Genomic DNA, 16,913 nt, shown 5'->3' on the forward strand with positions numbered 1-16,913 from the left:
GACAAGAGATGTCAACCAATAAATAGGTTTGGCGAAGGGAACAACTGTATTTAGTGACCGTGTAGGTCTTCAGGAAGGTTCCCTCGTACTTCCTTCAGGTGGCATGGCAGCTGGGCACCGAAAGTGTGCTACAGCTGAACGATTATTTATTATTCAGGAAGGTTCCCCATAGGGATAATCAACTGTAACTTGGGTGGTTAGAGCGCCGTACTTATAATGCAGAGGTCGAGAGTTTGAGCTTCTCGGGGTACACATTTTGAGCTCGAGAAATCTCAGTGGTTTAGACGCGTACTTACTGACCGGATGATCCGTGGTGTCTCGACTGCTCCTGTCCAGGCTTTGGAAACCTGGCACTATCTCAGCCTTCGTGCTTCCTTTAGGTGGCATGACAGCTAGGCACCGAGTGGGTGCTACAACTGGACGATTATTTTCGGCCATCTACCGTGCTCGTAGATGCGCGAAGCCAGTATACTTAACGGCCCAACTTCTTCCCCATACTCGTGATCCATAGCAGTGTTATTACCTCTTCGCTGCGTCTGAATGGTATATCCCGGTTAACTGAACCTTATTATTCTCAAGAATTAGATCTGGAATCATGAAATATTTTCTTCGCTCGAGAACGCCTTAAGCTAGGTGAATTATAAACTAAGCAGTCTGGTCCGTTAATCCTTCCCTACTTTTCTGTCTTGCGACATTTGTAGTCTCAGTACCGACCTTCGTGTCCTGTGACCACACTGGTTAGTTTTCCCTTCGGCTGCTCCGGCACGCGTCCGAAATCTCGCGCCTTTAGTGGCCTATCACAGGGAACTCAAATACCTGACCTCTCTTCTTCTACGCGAAAAATAGGGACCGATGGCTTGGCGATCGATTCGGATGAGTCAGCGAAAGCTGGGTGAGTTGCAGTCATAACCACAAGGAATCGATCTCTCGGTCTTTCTTTGTTTAATGCACGTGCTTATACTCACTTTGCCAGAAGCTGACGGGGTTCTTTCCCTTTTTTGGAGGGGGATTCTTTGGTCACCCAATCAGAAACTGGTGGTTTCTCATCTGCCACAGCCCTTAATGCTGACGCATTCGTGACTTATGGGTTCGAGCTTCCAACCTTTCGGTCCCCCAGATCAAACGTTTTATCTGTTGATCACTTGAGTAGTGGTGAATCATTCTGGGTGAGAGCCTTCTTCTTCGTAGAGATGGCAGGCTAATCTTGTCAACGGTAATGATGGAATGCCACAACCCAAACAAACTCTTGCATTTTATGCTTCAGGTTATTTAATAACACCCACCTTTGTCGGAGGTGGATAGCGAACATTCTTGGATCATGCACGCATGCTTAGTCCCGCCGTTTTCACCTTTCTGTAGAAGCCTATCGAAGTATTGGAGTGACGATTCATCACATTCCCGTTTGGAGGCTATGCACTATGGCATAAAACTTGTGACTTTACATGATTAGATTTTCCGAATATATGCGGGAAAATTCACTAGCCGTCAGAAACAATAGAGGTTTGACGTGTCTACCGAAGAACCGCAAATTTCTCCAACTTTGATCTGCCCATCTTTTGAGGATTTAGACTACCATGGTTCTCGAGTTACGCTACCTTATCTCGTTGTTTACTATACCTGTTAAGTGAACAATCCATAAGTTTGGTCAATTAGTCGCCATGGAATCGCCTCCTTAGATGGTCAATCACTAATTTAGTAGTACATGTGTCAAAAGAACATCCTTAGTAAAAAATGAGCTTGTATTAAACCCGGACAAATCGATGCTATACAGCACTTGACCCCCATACGCTACAAGCATTTGAAATGACAGACTCAGTGAAGAACAGGGAAGTTAGCGGATAGTCGGAAACTGTTGAGTTCACTGTTTGGTAAAGATAGTCTCATCCTGCTCACGGAATAGCTTTGAGACCGTCCATTACTGCTTTAGATTTTGATGTTTAAAATCATTTGAGGCACTTGCTGACTTAAGCTTACAGGTTTGATGATCATCTAAACCGTTGTTTGTTCGGCAAGCCCATATCCCAGAATCTGGGATCCTGGGAATAGTCAGAGCCCCACAGTGAACACTCCTAATAAGCATAGGTTCCAAGAAGCCACGAGAACTAGCTATGACACCATTCTGGCACATAACTGCTGTGCAGTTCGAAGGAAACCCGGATTTCCCAATTCTAAACAGAAGCAATCGAACTTTCAGGTTTAGGTTCTTACCACAAACCGGTTAGTAGTTTCTCGTCCTAACCACAGTCGTCTGGAGCTCAGTAACGCAAAAATCGTTGTCGCCACCCGCAATGTGTCGTGCTGCGTCCTAATTTCTCCTGTCCGTTTTTTTTTTTCAATGACCTCGTTTTATCCTACGTGCTCTTAACGCACAAATATTGCCCGTGATGCTTCAAGCTGGCCCGCACAATGGGTAAGCGTAACTCTTATCGCTAGAGTGAGATGTTTACTCTTGTATCAGCGGTATCGCAATTTTGTCGCTAAGTAGCAACACACTATTAAAACGATTCCTTATTAATCGTAGTGTAATTGTCCATGTTCTAAGACAGGTTGAATTTCCTCATTTTAGGGTTAAGGGAGCCTTCTCTGTCGGTACTGAACGGTCAACCAGTCCTCGACGCTCCACAGCTGATCATGTGGGTAATGTAACGGCGTCTGCCTCAGTGTCCACCGCGCACTTCGTCACCCCGTCTCAACCTTTTCAGCGTCCAACCTTAATCGTACACGACNGCTCTTCGCCCGGACCCTCACGTTTATCACCATCGCCGAGTCGTCGACTTACTGGTACAATGAGCTCGTCAAATCTTCAGCGGCGACGACGTCAGCGAGTTACCGAGTGTTGCATGGGGAGTTGTTCAGCCTGTGGTCGTATTTGTCGAAATCCCTGCGGTGGTATTACTGGCAGTGGAGGCAGGTGGATTCGGACGTGTAAAGTCAAACCGTGCTGCGCACACTGGGATGGAGCCGGCCCGCGACAGAAACAACCCGCATGGCTGCCTGAAAAAAGAAGGGCTTCGCATAGCTACGAACGGAACTCAGCAATATCGTGCCCCCAGAAGGTGATTTCTTAAAGCTTTTTTGGTGGTGGTCTAGCATGTTACGCGCGTGATATTATCATTATATTGTTTATTTTAATGGTAAAGAGTTTTTGTAAAGTTTCATCGGAGTTTGGTGCTTGATATCTCTTTCTTCAGCTATCGATTCATCCAGTGCAGGCTCCAAAGTAGGGGTTTCCATTGTTGGTGTTGGCGCGCAACGCCGGTGGCAATGTGCCAACTGACGATTATTACAACCCATAAAGACGTAGATACCTCCGCGCAGGAGAACCTTCCTCAGCCACGACTGTGGTTCATACCAAGAAGAAACCACAGGAACACAGTACTCTTGGTCTTCCACTTTGGGGGACAGATTAGTTCCGGTCTAGTTACACCGTGAACGTACAGCGAAGTACCGGCCCGCAACCTGTGCATGAAGTCAGACACAGAAGATAGCCTGCAGACCAAACTGGGTCAGTCGAAGCTGGATGGACAAGACGGTGAAACCTTGATCAGAATGGTATGACAATAAAAAGTTAGAACACAGGTGCCGAACAAGGTACCGGTGAGATGCAAAACGATGTCTAGCTTCCGAGGGACGACGTTATCCTTCTCTGTTCTTTTTATCCTCAGTGCCTTGTTCTTAACATCAAGTCCTTGAAGTGTCGGTTCTTTTTTAGTGCTAAAAAATCTCACTTTAGTAACCCCGCCCCACAGGTGAAGGGAACATTTGATCGATCTTGTAGAGTGGTCTTTGTTTGGCGATCATATATGGTATCCTAACCTTCGAGGAGCACTCTTGTGGACTCTTCTGATAGCCCGTTTTCTTTAGAGAAGAGAGCTTTACTATCGGATGTGAAATTAAGAAGCTCTGGGGCGTGTCGATGTTGCACTTTACCTCTTGAGTTGCTTTAGCTTGATAGCGGAGACCCTTCGGACACTCTTCTTCGATATCTTCTGAAGTTCCTACTGGGACATTTAAGAACTTTTATTAGAATGTCTTGTAGTTCAGGTAAAAGCATATTGTGGTGACTGATGGGGGTGTTTTACCACCATCGTATCAGGAAACGCCACGAGGTGGATAGTGGACCTATTGTTGACCAGTTGCAGGCTTTTGTGGTCTTTCGTCGACTCCCCGTGATTTTATCGTTGTTATGTCTTCTCTCTTTCCAGGTTGATAGAGTTACCGGTTCCACTCACCCTTCTGTCAGAGCACGTGAGCTAAGCACTTCGGCAGAGTCGAGTCTGGGCAACGAGGAGCTGAGCAAGTGGACCCTGGTAGACAAACGAGGCGAGGATGAGGAGGGTTCGGAGGATACCGCTCTGCAACCCTCTACTTCTCGTACTGTTCGGCCGGAATCGGTGAAATCCCAGCCTCAGTCCGCTACAAAAGCTACTTCCTCTTGTCTGTCAAATCGCGATGCAGGCTACTCCAGTGACTTGGTATTCCTCACCGATTCCGATTCAACGAATCGTGAAAATACCATGAAAAACTTGTCTCTCAGTGCGGAGCCTGTTTGTTTTCAGTCACACTGGGAAGCGCCACCTGAGGCGCATACTATGGAAGTGCAATCATCCAAGCCGGTGACCACTGAGGAATCGGATGCTCAGTCGACGGTTCATTCGTCAGCAGATATCGTGATTCAACAGCCCGCAGATGGTCTACCGATCCATATCGACATGACGCCTGAGGAGGTAACTGCATGGTTCAAGTCATCCAATTTGGCAAACCTTGCAGATACATTTCAGACCTTTTCAGGTAACCTAGTCTTGTCCATGGGTGTATTTTGTTCTTCTTTGGTTGACAGTGCACTATCTTTTCTGGCGATTGCTAATCGGCAGAGTTCAATGTGCCGTCTCCGTCTCCGTGAATTAGAACCCCTGTCAAGGACGAACGAATTAACGTAGACGTTTTTTGAAGTGTGAACATCGTTTGCCCGACCTCTGCCTCTTGACTTCCCCTGTCTAGGCTTGGGCAACCTGGTAGTATCCCAGCCCTTGTGCTTCCTTCGGCATGCACCAGAAGGGTTTTACAGCTGAACGAATATCTTTTAGTAAGCCCCGTTCCAATTTATACAGCTGCAGTATCTTGTTGCCAAATGATTTCAGTGGACTTTGTCAGGCCAATTCAGTTCGCGTCCACCACTGCAGCATCTGTAAGCACACCATGACTGGTCTAAAATTTATCATTCCTCCAAAATAAGCAAGCCTAGACGATGGTAAAGTGAAGTAAGAAAACCGTGACGCCTAGGCAAATGTACGGGAGTAGATTGGTTACTGATCCTCTGGGCTGACTCCAGCACAGACCTGTTTTGGTGCTAGACTGTCGTGACTAGAATAGTCTATGGTCCGATTTGATGAACGCTAGCCGTGACTTTGTGACCCTTAAGGGCATCCGCAGATAGATGGTCAGGGGAGTCGAATGTTCGTGATAGCGGCTCCGTTCAACCTTCCGCCAGGCTTTCACTGTCACTTTGCGCTTGAGTGTACAAGAGCAAAAGATGCACAAACCGGTGTAATCAGGTTTGTCTTGCTGTACTTTTTTGGAAGTTTACATTGTCTACCACATGACCACTGCAGCAAATTCTTAAAGGATTCGCTTGGTGGCAGCCAATGATCATTTCTTCCGACGGTTTGGATAAAGTCATCCATGGATCGATAATCAACGACCAACTTCATCATCATCATCATCTTCATCATCATCATCATCAATGACAGCATCATCATCATCATCATCAATGACAGCAACATCAGTGTTGGCACTGATGCTTCACTGCCGACCCACTTCTAATATGTGCATACCAGGATATCCTATCTCGAATTTAACCACACAGATATAAGTCAGTCAGCGAGAGAGCCGATACCACAAGCTTTACAGAAGTTGACGCGTTCATATGCGTGTGTTTGTGTATGTGTAAACGCCCGTCGGTCCTAAATTTTACAGAATCCCATGGAATCACATAGGTTGGTATAATACTCCCGAAAGCAACGCCTCTTGTAGGAGCCAGGCCTTCTGAGGTGTGGTGATTCTTCCCCCAGTTATGGGAAGATGATAGTTGTGGATACGAAGACGATAGCGCTGATTTAGTCTGCGTGACGGTGCATGACAATGGCGGCCCATTTTGTGGTTTTCGCCTAAAAGATGGTGCTGTTTCTCGGTGCTTTTCGTAACTCGTTGGCAGTTTGGAATATCTCACACAGTTTTACCCATTAGAGTAAGGACTAACAGAACTGACGCAATAGCGCCGTATCCATCGGTTTGTCGATAACGAATATGAGGAATTAAAGTACACTTCCCTGCTGCGATTATTTTCTCTTGTTCTTAATATTCAAAGAGGGTTAGGGACTTGGGTTCTGCATCATCAGGATTCCGAGAGCGCTTTTTCTACGCGCATTCAGACAAGTTTGTTCTTATGACGCCCTGTTTTTCTTCTCAAGCGGAGTTAGGCAGAGTTACTGCGCTTCACCATTTGTTATGAACTTTGCTCTGAAAGGTCTGTGTGACATTTATGAAAATGTCAATGTAATATCGAGGAAGAGCTTGTTTGTGGCCAGGAATACGCTCATAACATAGCACCATTGTGTGATTGTGTGCATGGTCCCGTCGACAACTTCCAGCCTTCGCAACGGGTCGAGCGACTCTCCCAGCCATGTGTAGAGGGTGCCTGAAAGGGCTGCCCTGCTGAAGTGGAAACAACTCGTCAAGGAGCTAGTATGGTATTCTCTGGGGGGTGGTACTGTGTTGCCGGTTCAAGTACAACCTAGACCGGTGGAGACTTTCATAGTCCTTTACCAAATACATCATGTAGCATTGTGAATAGTATTCGTTTGTTGAGGAACTGACTCAGTCTCACCCCTCTGAGGTAGTGCTCAACGCACGGATCGTTTGTGTGAATAGGTAAATCGGCCCCTTCTTGGAACCAGGAAGAATATCATTAGAACGCCTTCCTCGAAGGGGATTGAATTATCACCTCACAGCAGGAGTATCTTCTACCACACAATGTGCTTTCAAACTCCACGTACAACGACCTCTTTTGATTGGTCGCGCCATTTTCTTTTTCAGTCTTTACAGACTACTTGTCTACCCAACGGGCATCGGCAGTGGGAAACAATTGGTAATAATTGACCCCACAATTTCCACGGTATTCATCTGAACTGCTTCCATCCAACATGGAGGAATAAATGCGGATGCTTTGTGGGGATAATTTCCACTGTACTTCTCGCCTCTTCTATCCTACCGAGACAACCGGTTTTGATGAATCTCGTCGGCGTTTGCTATAGAGCGGTTTGAAAAAATAACCCCATATGAAGTCAAGTGGTCTCGATTTGTTCCATGTAGCAAAACATGCAGCGAGACAAGCGATTCACTCGACTACTTTAGCATAGGGAGCAAAGTTGGCATAGAACAAACGAAATGATTAGCTCTTTTGAACGGGACTCGAACTCGGATCTTCTTTTTGGAAGACAAGTACTCTATCGGTCAGGCTACGACAAACGGTGTCCCGCGTTGCGAGGGGTTGGGGACCGCGTTCTGTTCGGACGTATCTGTTTTCAATTCGGCACTTCTTATACCTGGATTGCAATCCAAACTAAATTGTGTGCAACAAAGCTGTCACACTCAGAGGACACATTCACATCGCTCTTCTCTTAAAAATCCTCCTGCATCATAATCATCATCATCATCATCGTCAAAGACAACAACATCGGTGTTGGCACTGACGCTTCCTCCTGCCCCTCTGTTGCAATTTTTCTGGTGATTCCACACCAAAGTAGGGATGATTTACGTGACTTCAAGGTGCGCGGGTGGAGCATGATGACACGTTCGCCTCGAATATCGGATCTCAACACGGTCAAGGATTTGCGGTGCTGATGTGCGTTACTAAGGCCTGAACTGTAGTTTGGTGTTTCTGACAGGACAGATGGATATATCAAACGGGAATGGTGTAAATTCGAACGCTATATAGTATCTGTACTCCATGAATCGATCTTAGTGCTGTTTCGAATGTCAGGACATATCATCCAGGTCATAACATGAGCTTTCCTGACTGGGTATCTCTTTCATTATACAGCACCAAAATTGTGTCCTCGATGTCCACCGGTAGATCATTGGCTGGCCTCGCTCACATTCTTCCTCTTTCCTTATAGGTCGCGATATGCTTCGTTTGACGAAAGAAGACTTTCAAGCTCTCTGTGGTGCTGTGGAAGGCCTACGCTTGCATAATGCCTTCTATAACAAGTGAGCAACATGTTAAGTTTTCAGGTGCAAACGAACCAGCACCCGTCGCTGTCCATTTTGTGCCCCAGTACTGATCATGCCTACCTATGTATTACAAGTGATCTGTTAAGAATGGCAAACAACCACTCAGTCACATAGACCTTTTATCGGAGAAGTGTGACGCGCCCAGTCCCCGTGCTTCCATTTTCGGACTGTTGGTTGGACAATGGTATTAGTGATCTTAATCACATTGGAAATGGTTGAAGATTCATGACAAGTTTGTTGCTGATGCGTTCCGTGTTGCTAAGTGATTCAGGATGGCAAAAATACACGACATCTTTTTTTGTCTTTGGTAACCCGAACAATGTACCGCGATTTTAAAATAGTTTAACTGGGTGAATTCCTTTACCGTTTCACGGCGCTTGTCCGAAGAGCAGACAATGCATCTAGGAAGGATGCTCAGTCGTCTTCCTAAGAGTGACTTCCAGGAAAGAGGCTACTCCCCTGGAGAATCTATAGTAAGCATTCTCCACTAAATTCCGATGAAATTCTATTCCTCTTTTGAAACTACCCCTTATATCCACTAGCCTTTGCTGAAGAAATATTCCTTTCATGAAAAAGGCCATGATCTGCATGCGGTCTCGAACGACGCAAGTTTTTGTAATATACTACTCATAAGGTTGCTGAAAATCCGTCGACAGCCCACGACCGGTTTCGCCCTTCTTGGGGCTCATCAGGTAGGCGCAGTCCCCGAGTTTCCGTCAACCTTATGTTCTACTTGAAACCAAATTGCACGAAATTAGCGAATATACACTCATTTGCAAGCTAATTCGGTTTTTTGAGAGACTCACCTGGAACCCAGCTGAATCTCTCGTTTGTGATGTTCTCAGGCAACTGAATGTGCTGCACCAGGCCGTCTCATGTTTCAGTCGCTACGATATTCGAGATATCGCGATACATTTATATCATCCCAGGCAATTCATCAGTGTCTTGTGGACTTCCACGAAACGTGTTGATGGGGGCGAGATAGCCCAAGTGGTTAGAGCGCGAATTTACTGACCGGAAGGTCCTTGTTCGAACCCGCCCTCTGTATCTCAACTTCCCCTGTCTAGGCTTGGACAACCTGGCAGTAGCCCAGCCCTCGTGCTTCCTTTGGATGGCATGGCAGCTAGGCACCGAANCACCGAAGGGATGCTACAGCTTAACGAACGATGGGTGGACACTTTTGGTACTCCTTCTTCCGGTCAACACAGTTACAAGGTGATAACTTACAAAACTGAAATTCAAATAGGAATGGCTTATCAGTTTCCACTTAACGATTACTCTAGAAGATCAACAATAAAGCCGCGCAGCGAGGTGAGCGTCATGTGGCATGATTGGGCTGCCACTCTGTGGAAGAATTTGGACTGTCCGCTTGAAACCACCCCACGTGTATTGTGTGCACATAAATCTTGGAATTTTCGAAAACTTATTAACTTAGTTAGAAAGTGTAAATTCAGATTGTGGTGTTTTACGATTACTATCACGTTGCAATTAGAATGTTCAACTAGACCAGCTCCTTCCCTTGCCTCCTCAGTCTTCCATTAGCCATCGTGACCATTTATTTATTTACTTATTGGACAGAGATCTACGAAGGTCTATTTCACACGCCCTTGTTTTGTTATCGGATGACCAAAGTCCGTTTAGGATGCTGTTTCTAGAGACCTACACGAGGCCTGTGTTGCGCACTATGATGTCTGGAAGCTATTTGCGTCTGATTTGGAGGCCGATTATCGATCGGTGTTTACTGAAGCCCTTATGGATTGTTGTCACTGGTAGATTACATCCTAACCTGTTTGGTAAGGTAATTCCCAGTTGTGGTTGCTTTGAAAACTTAGACAAAAAGTCAGATCACTGAGGAACTCAGTTGACTCAGCAGCCGAATCCTATGGTTCAGTTGGTGTTTTATACTACTCATATCAGGGAACAATCACAGTCGGTGGTTAGTGGATACTTTGTCCGTGAGAAAATTCATTTTACGGAGTTTTCATAATGTTTTAACAATTTTTCCCTGATCTGGCGTCTTAAGGAAGTTCATCTCTCAGTTGAGGGCAAAAAGTCCTTCTTGTGGTTGTCGCTCCCCAGGGATAACCGCATCTCGCGTGTCCCGATTGTCGGAGATAGTTTTATTCCATCTACGATCGGACGTTTTACGCGCTACAGCTCTCATTCGTTGATGTAAATTACCAACACTCTGGATTTATGGAAGGCTTTGCGACAAACTGAAAGCAAAACAAATTCCAAAGAGGTTTCGGTTGAAGTTGTGTTCCGCGGATGAACTTTATTCCGGGTCGTTCTTTTTCTTTTTACATAGTTCAGGTTCGTACCCACCCGATGTCCACAGTCTTGTCCGTCCTATGCGCTTTCTTTGCTGCTCTTCGCCTTGACTTATTCCTCATACATCCTGCGATTGAACGCTCGAGTCAACAATGGAAGAAATGGGGCGATTTTTGGTTAGTACCATTCGATCTTCACAATTTGAAACGATACCCATTGTTCATCAGAACGTGCCTTTAAGAAGCATGTGTAAACTTGGCGGAAAGTGCGATAATGTGCTCGGCGTAGGGATAAGGCTATCTCATGGTTATTAGTTTCACTCATGACCATAAGAAGGTAGGGAGGTTGGAGGTAGGATGTTATAACCACACACAGTTGCTATTAACACCACTCGTTTCACTAACAACCGGATTCTGCTCCTTCAGCCGAATTTTTTTGGACAGACCCACTTATAGCCCCGATCGGGAACTCGTGGGACATTACACAACAATGCAAAAAGCATTATCCAGAAAGCGCTGGCTGGCATCATTGTCAGAGTATCATTCAGGTACCAACTACCCAAAGGATTCTACGTCGAATTAAATTTCTAGGGGGTTGTTAAACGTATGGCGCCTACCACGGACAGCTGAACTTAAGATCTTTTGATATCTCCTGTAACTGTTGTCTCTGTGGACTGTTGACTGCCAAAGATTCCTGTTGTATCTCTTCACTTTCGCTGATGGTACCGGGTTATAGTCAGAAGACAAGAGGGCGGCCAGAAAAGCTTTGTATTAATGCAATTACAACTTTTTATTCATATGATTCACTTTGACCGTATTTGATGGTCAATTTGCTCTCAACCGACCATTGTGTCTCCTGCACGCCCACACCGGCTCTCGGGCAGTTGTTCCTTTGTCTCGATTACTCATGGATGGCCGTCTGTGCACTTGTGTACGGGGTACCGTGGCCATCGGGTGGGTGTGGAATGCATGTGTCCCTTTTTGAACTTTCTCCGGTACATCATGAAATCGGATGTGATTCATACGTGTGGGCGTACTCGCATGGCACTGTTTTACCACATGATTGTTCCGTTGCACAGTTGGCTGATGCGCAGCAGTACTAATTCCTCAAGTGTCTTATTCAAGGAAAAATGCCGCGACAACTCAAAATAGAAAAGGTATTGACATGCATCGACTCTATAACCTCCCGTATTAATTTTGTCAATGTCAAAACGTCATTGGATTGCACCTCCTCCCCCGATGTTTTGTTAGCTGCCGACGTACACTCAGTGACCCATGCGAGCTTTCCTATGCGAGATTTATTCAGCCGCGAGCACTACTCTCCACTCTGCGGAAGTAAACGACAGAAGTGATATGTCGTTTCACTCGAGTTTCCATCCTCTAAGTGAGATCAATCTATGCTGAAAAGCGGAGAAATACTATGTAGGTGTTTCATTGGCAGTGCGCATCTCAGAGGTGGTGTGAACTCATGACCTCGCGGCCGCCGCTCCCATGAAACCGTGAGAAATGATCTGCAGCCAACCATCTTTGCATGTGTCGGCTTCCCTCAAGATCAAGATAATTTAGCGGTTGTACTACGATCCACTGGTCGGGAGGTCCGCGGTTCAAACCCACTCAGGATTTTCCGGTTGGTCTTGTCGAAGCCTGATTGTTTGGTTGGGATTACATGGCAGGTATGTATCGAAAGGGTCTATATCAGGAAGGTTAGATTCCTGAGAGCAACCCCAGAACGCCCAGAACCTACTGAGGCCATCAAAATCCCAATAAGAAAGCTGGCGAGCATCCAGGCTAGTCAAACATTCAATCCATTCAGCAATAGCTTGGATCGATGAAAGTTATTGTCATGGCTTAGTGGGTTTGGGCGTCGCCAATCTGTTATATTTGACTGCTGTTCCTGCTCCAATGCTTAGTGCCTGAAAAAGACTCACCGATGAGAAACACAACAGCTTTATTACGAACAAGAGAGTGCGTGCGAGTGCAACACTTACAAAGGATACGTTCCTGTTGAATTATAGGGCAACTCCTAATCCACAGTCTCCGGACGGTCGCTCCTTGACAGACGGTGGAGGCTTACGCATGATGCTATTCCGCCAAGACTTATGGAGCGGGAACAGCAGTCACATTCGATTTGACGTTGTGAACTCACTGGTAGTGTCGGTGTGAATCAGTTTTCAACTGGGCGCCATACTATCCACAGTATAGGTACGTCACAAGGACATATTTGTTTTCATGAGACCCTACGTTGCCGAACGCGTTTAAGCACTGGCCTTTTGCGCAGGCTTTGCGACCTCGTTGCTACCCGTATTTTTGAGCTGTGAAAATGCGGATAGAAAGCACTCGAGGTGCTAACTCATTCTGTTTGATTTTTGATGTACATTTTTCAGACCTCCCCGGCCTCGGTCCACAATTTACCTGAGTCGTCGGGAGAACGAAGGTAAGTCCCTTGATGAATCGAAACTTGTTCGTCTTTTGGCGTTCATTTTGAGTCCTTGTTGGTCTGATTTTCTAAACACAGTGTTGGGGGCGTCAAATGGTGTTTGACGGCGAGATGGCTCAGTTGTCAGAGCGTGAATTCACTGACCGGAGGGTCCGTGGTTCGAACCTGAACTCTGCATCTCGACTTCCCTGACTAGGCTATGGTAACGTGGCAGTATCCCTCTCGCCGTGCTTCCTCTGGGTGGCATGACAGTTAGTCTCCGAAAGGGTCTTACAGCTGGACAATTTTCTCCGACGGGATAAGAACGGTCATCATGATAAGACAAGAGTAATCGAACTTATTCCATGACGCGTTCTTCCTTCGACAAGCCATGCCACTGGATATTTTGAGATCTGTCACGTCATCCTTGGACTTCTGGTTAGCTTTGCAGTCAGTTTTCTGTTGCTTGGTCGAAGATTTACTTAGCAGACTCATTTTTGTACGTCGATTGGTCTTTTGAATCTGGATACATTAGGTGATTGCTAAGCTACGAAGTATGGGTTCCCCCCTGAAGATCGACAGTGTGGTGCGTTGGATCAAGCTTCCAGGCGTTCATTTGAATAACTCTTGATCTTTTTTGTGTCCCACTTGTTCGTGTTGGGTGAGTACAGGTCATAGGCTTTCAAGATAGAACTTCAATACAATCGATGTGGTTAAATTGCGTGCAGTCTATTTGCCCATTACACAATAATCCGACCAAGTAGAGTTACTATTTATTTTCACGTTCAGTTGAATCTGACTAAGCATTGTCATGTGAATTACCCGACTAAATCTTAACTGAATGTGCTACACAAGGGTCGCCTAACGTTTCCGTTGGGGCAATATTCGAGATACTGTAGTACATCGTCTTGACGAAACACACTTCTCATTAGGTTGTTGAACGGTCTTTGCTGGTATCTCACGTGATCCAATTTCTGCGACCGTTCTAAATTCGATTACTTAAGCTGCAAATACGGACGGTCAACCGCCATTCTTGCGTTTCAACCTTGACCACACAATTCACGTAACATCTTATGCGCCCTTAAGTCCTTTACTCCCTAGCTGTTGCTCTTGTTTTTCAAATTATTTTCTTATCGGAACCACATTTGTTTGTTTTTCCAGTATATCAGGCGGTGATGCTGTATCAGCTAACACGTGACGAATTACTGCGGCACGTGTCCGCAATGGTCAGTCTGCAGGTAGATCAGGTCCAGATGTTGTGCATTCTCGCTGACCACGGATTGCCCGTTCTCATCACAGATGAAGTATGTGTCATCTTACATTGCCTTGACAACTTAAAAGTCCTTCTGGTTTACACTGATGTGGGTCGAGTCGAAACGTTTATGCTCCTGTGGATGGGTGGTCTCCAAGTCAGGAGTAGTTATACAATGGAATACCCACGAACATTCTGTCATGCGTTCAACTTCTCGTATGCATAGTAATAGGTTAGGGGTCTTAGGACAGCCCGTGTATGTGGATTCCCTCTTCATGATCCCAACGTTCTTCTATGTCATTCACATGTTTGTCGTAACCGTCGTCAGCAAATATTCTCAGATGATATATAATTCTCATGAGCAGGTTGTCGCTGTCATTCCCCCTTAAAAGGCGCATAGTTTCACTGTCATATTCCATGGTTGTATCAAACGCACATAACTAGGAATTCAGTTGTGCATTAGAAATTTTCCAGGGGGACAGTGAGCGAGGTGAATAACCAGTGTCAAAATAAACATGCAAATTTTCCGTACGGTTGTTTCCCACCTAAAACATTCGACCATTAGTAACATCTCCATTCCGAGAGAAACCTAGCCGTTAAGATCGCGCATTATACCGTTGGTTTTCATATAATTGCCCCTCTTTCTCATTTTCCCGATTGTAGCTGGTTGCGCAACTGGAGGACCACAGCTTTTACCAATTGGAAGTGCATTCACATTGTCCAACTAAAGCAAACATATTCCTCCGGCCTGCATAACATCTTCGCACCTTAGCCACTGCAATCAGATCAGCTGATCGAACGCCCGGTTGTACATGAACCTTTTTTGATGGTTTTGTTGTTTCCACCGTCATCTTTTTTCGCATTATTATTATTATTTCGCGTCTTACTTGTGTTTTTTAAACTGGGGCTTCTGTGACTTTCAACATCGTTTAGTTTGTACTTGCCGAATGAGATGTATGACAAAATTATATCATCCTTTTGGGCGGCTGTATTTTCATTGGCTTTGGTTGGAACTTATATAAACTAGTCCGCGCTATGCATATTTGTCATCACCCATGACGGCGACGACACGGAGGTCGAACACCGGTACTTGACTGTTGTATGGCACACAAACCTAGTGACGCAATGCGCTGTTTATCATAATCTCGATTTACACGAGCAGCTGTACAATGTTTCATCTGGACTACCGGGTTTCTTTTAGGCACACCATTGAACAGCAGTTAAGAATAAAGTTGCACAAGACCATAATAGGTCAAGTAATCACGATTCTGTGGTCTGTGTTATTTTTATGGTGATGTAGGAACTCACCATCGCCACAACCTGTCCTGTCGGACAACCGAGGATCGTCGCTTGCGAAGAGTAATCTCGTTTATGATACTTTTGACTGTAGAAGGGTACAGGTAAGGGACACAGATATCCTAATTTTGAGATTTCGCCATTTTTCACTAGTGAATAACGCATTTATGGGTAATCATCCTAAGTAACGCGCTATCAAGTCCGGCAAGGTCTGAGCAGTCACTGCCTTGATTTTTTATTGATCTACTTGATATCCGTCAGTAGTTTGCAATTTCGCTGTGGTGGTTAGCTATTGGTTGGCACAGTGGGACTAAAAGTTTTTCAAAGTTAGGATCTCGAAGTTACGCTAGTCATAGGAAGATTTGGATGTATCCAGGGAACAATTTAGGCGTGTACTGAAGCCGTTTTCAGGCTTTTGGTAGGGACTTATCCCTGTCCATATGAACCCACGATTTGCTATGGGTCAAGCACCTGGCGTACGCGCAACACCATGCAGCTCTTCGGTATTCGAGCAACCCGCTTTAGGTTAAATGGAACAACCGAACTACTAAAAAGAATGAGAAACCAAACGCTATCTAACTATCGTCTCAACCGTAGAAATCAATGCACAATCGATGTGAACACGTGATGTATAGCAACTATGGGTTGAGGGTTCAGGATATGTGTTCAACACTTGGGAAAGCTGTGGGAATTTTATCGGAACTTCGCAACCGCGACCCCTTCAGAAAGGCAGTCGTAATTCAAGAAGTAAACAGTACTGTGTTGTGTCAGGGAGGCATTAAACTTTGGGTATTCCAGTTTTCAACGTATCATGCAGCGCTCGCGCTTCGCAAATGTATGAATGGTTTCGACTTCGCACCAGCTTCACATAGATGGGGAATGCGAATCATTACGTAATACTCACTTTAGACATCAATGTACCAACATTAGGCTTGTTATTTTAGTCTGTTCTACAGTAGGTGTACCGTTTTGTTCGCCCAATCTTTTGATTCCCTAAACGAGAAGCAGGTGCAACTGAAGTGTAAGTACTATTGGATCTATTCATAGTCGTTTAGTCCCCACTCCCTTCAGCAATTTCAATTCCAGTTACAACACCTGTTCAGTTAGGTATGCGAACAAAGCATTTGTGTTTTTGTGTCAAATGCATGAATGTATTTGAACACTTGTTCTTGATTCAGTTGTCCTCCTCTGTTTTAATGCTTCTAGCTTTCCAATTTCGTCCCTTAGAGTTTAAGTGGGATTTACTGATCGTTTTCTCAGTAACACGTCCATCTCCGTGCACATAGTTCTTGTTGCCACAACCACGCAGGTGTTCAGTTTGTGACTCCTGGCCGATTCTTAGCGGATGCCGCCCTGCCAATCAGGTGATTGTTCTGCTGACCCGATG

General features: G+C 45.4%; 1 protein-coding gene across 1 annotated transcript in view; it reads left to right on the plus strand.

The window, feature by feature from the left end:
- Positions 1-15,154, plus strand: part of T265_00502 (hypothetical protein) — a gene marked incomplete at both ends in the record, with an annotated part of 29,145 nt that extends 13,991 nt beyond the window's left edge. The window contains 7 exons of the mRNA XM_009164306.1: positions 702-892; positions 2,567-3,056; positions 4,206-4,791; positions 8,178-8,268; positions 12,947-12,996; positions 14,140-14,282; positions 14,894-15,154. Of these exons, the coding sequence (XP_009162570.1) occupies positions 702-892; positions 2,567-3,056; positions 4,206-4,791; positions 8,178-8,268; positions 12,947-12,996; positions 14,140-14,282; positions 14,894-14,986 (1,644 nt within the window). The remainder of the gene's footprint in view (positions 1-701; positions 893-2,566; positions 3,057-4,205; positions 4,792-8,177; positions 8,269-12,946; positions 12,997-14,139; positions 14,283-14,893) is intronic.
- Between the last annotated feature and the right edge of the window lie 1,759 nt (positions 15,155-16,913).

The sequence above is a fragment of the Opisthorchis viverrini genome, assembly GCF_000715545.1.
Source record: "Opisthorchis viverrini unplaced genomic scaffold opera_v5_5, whole genome shotgun sequence".
NCBI lineage: Eukaryota > Metazoa > Platyhelminthes > Trematoda > Opisthorchiida > Opisthorchiidae > Opisthorchis > Opisthorchis viverrini.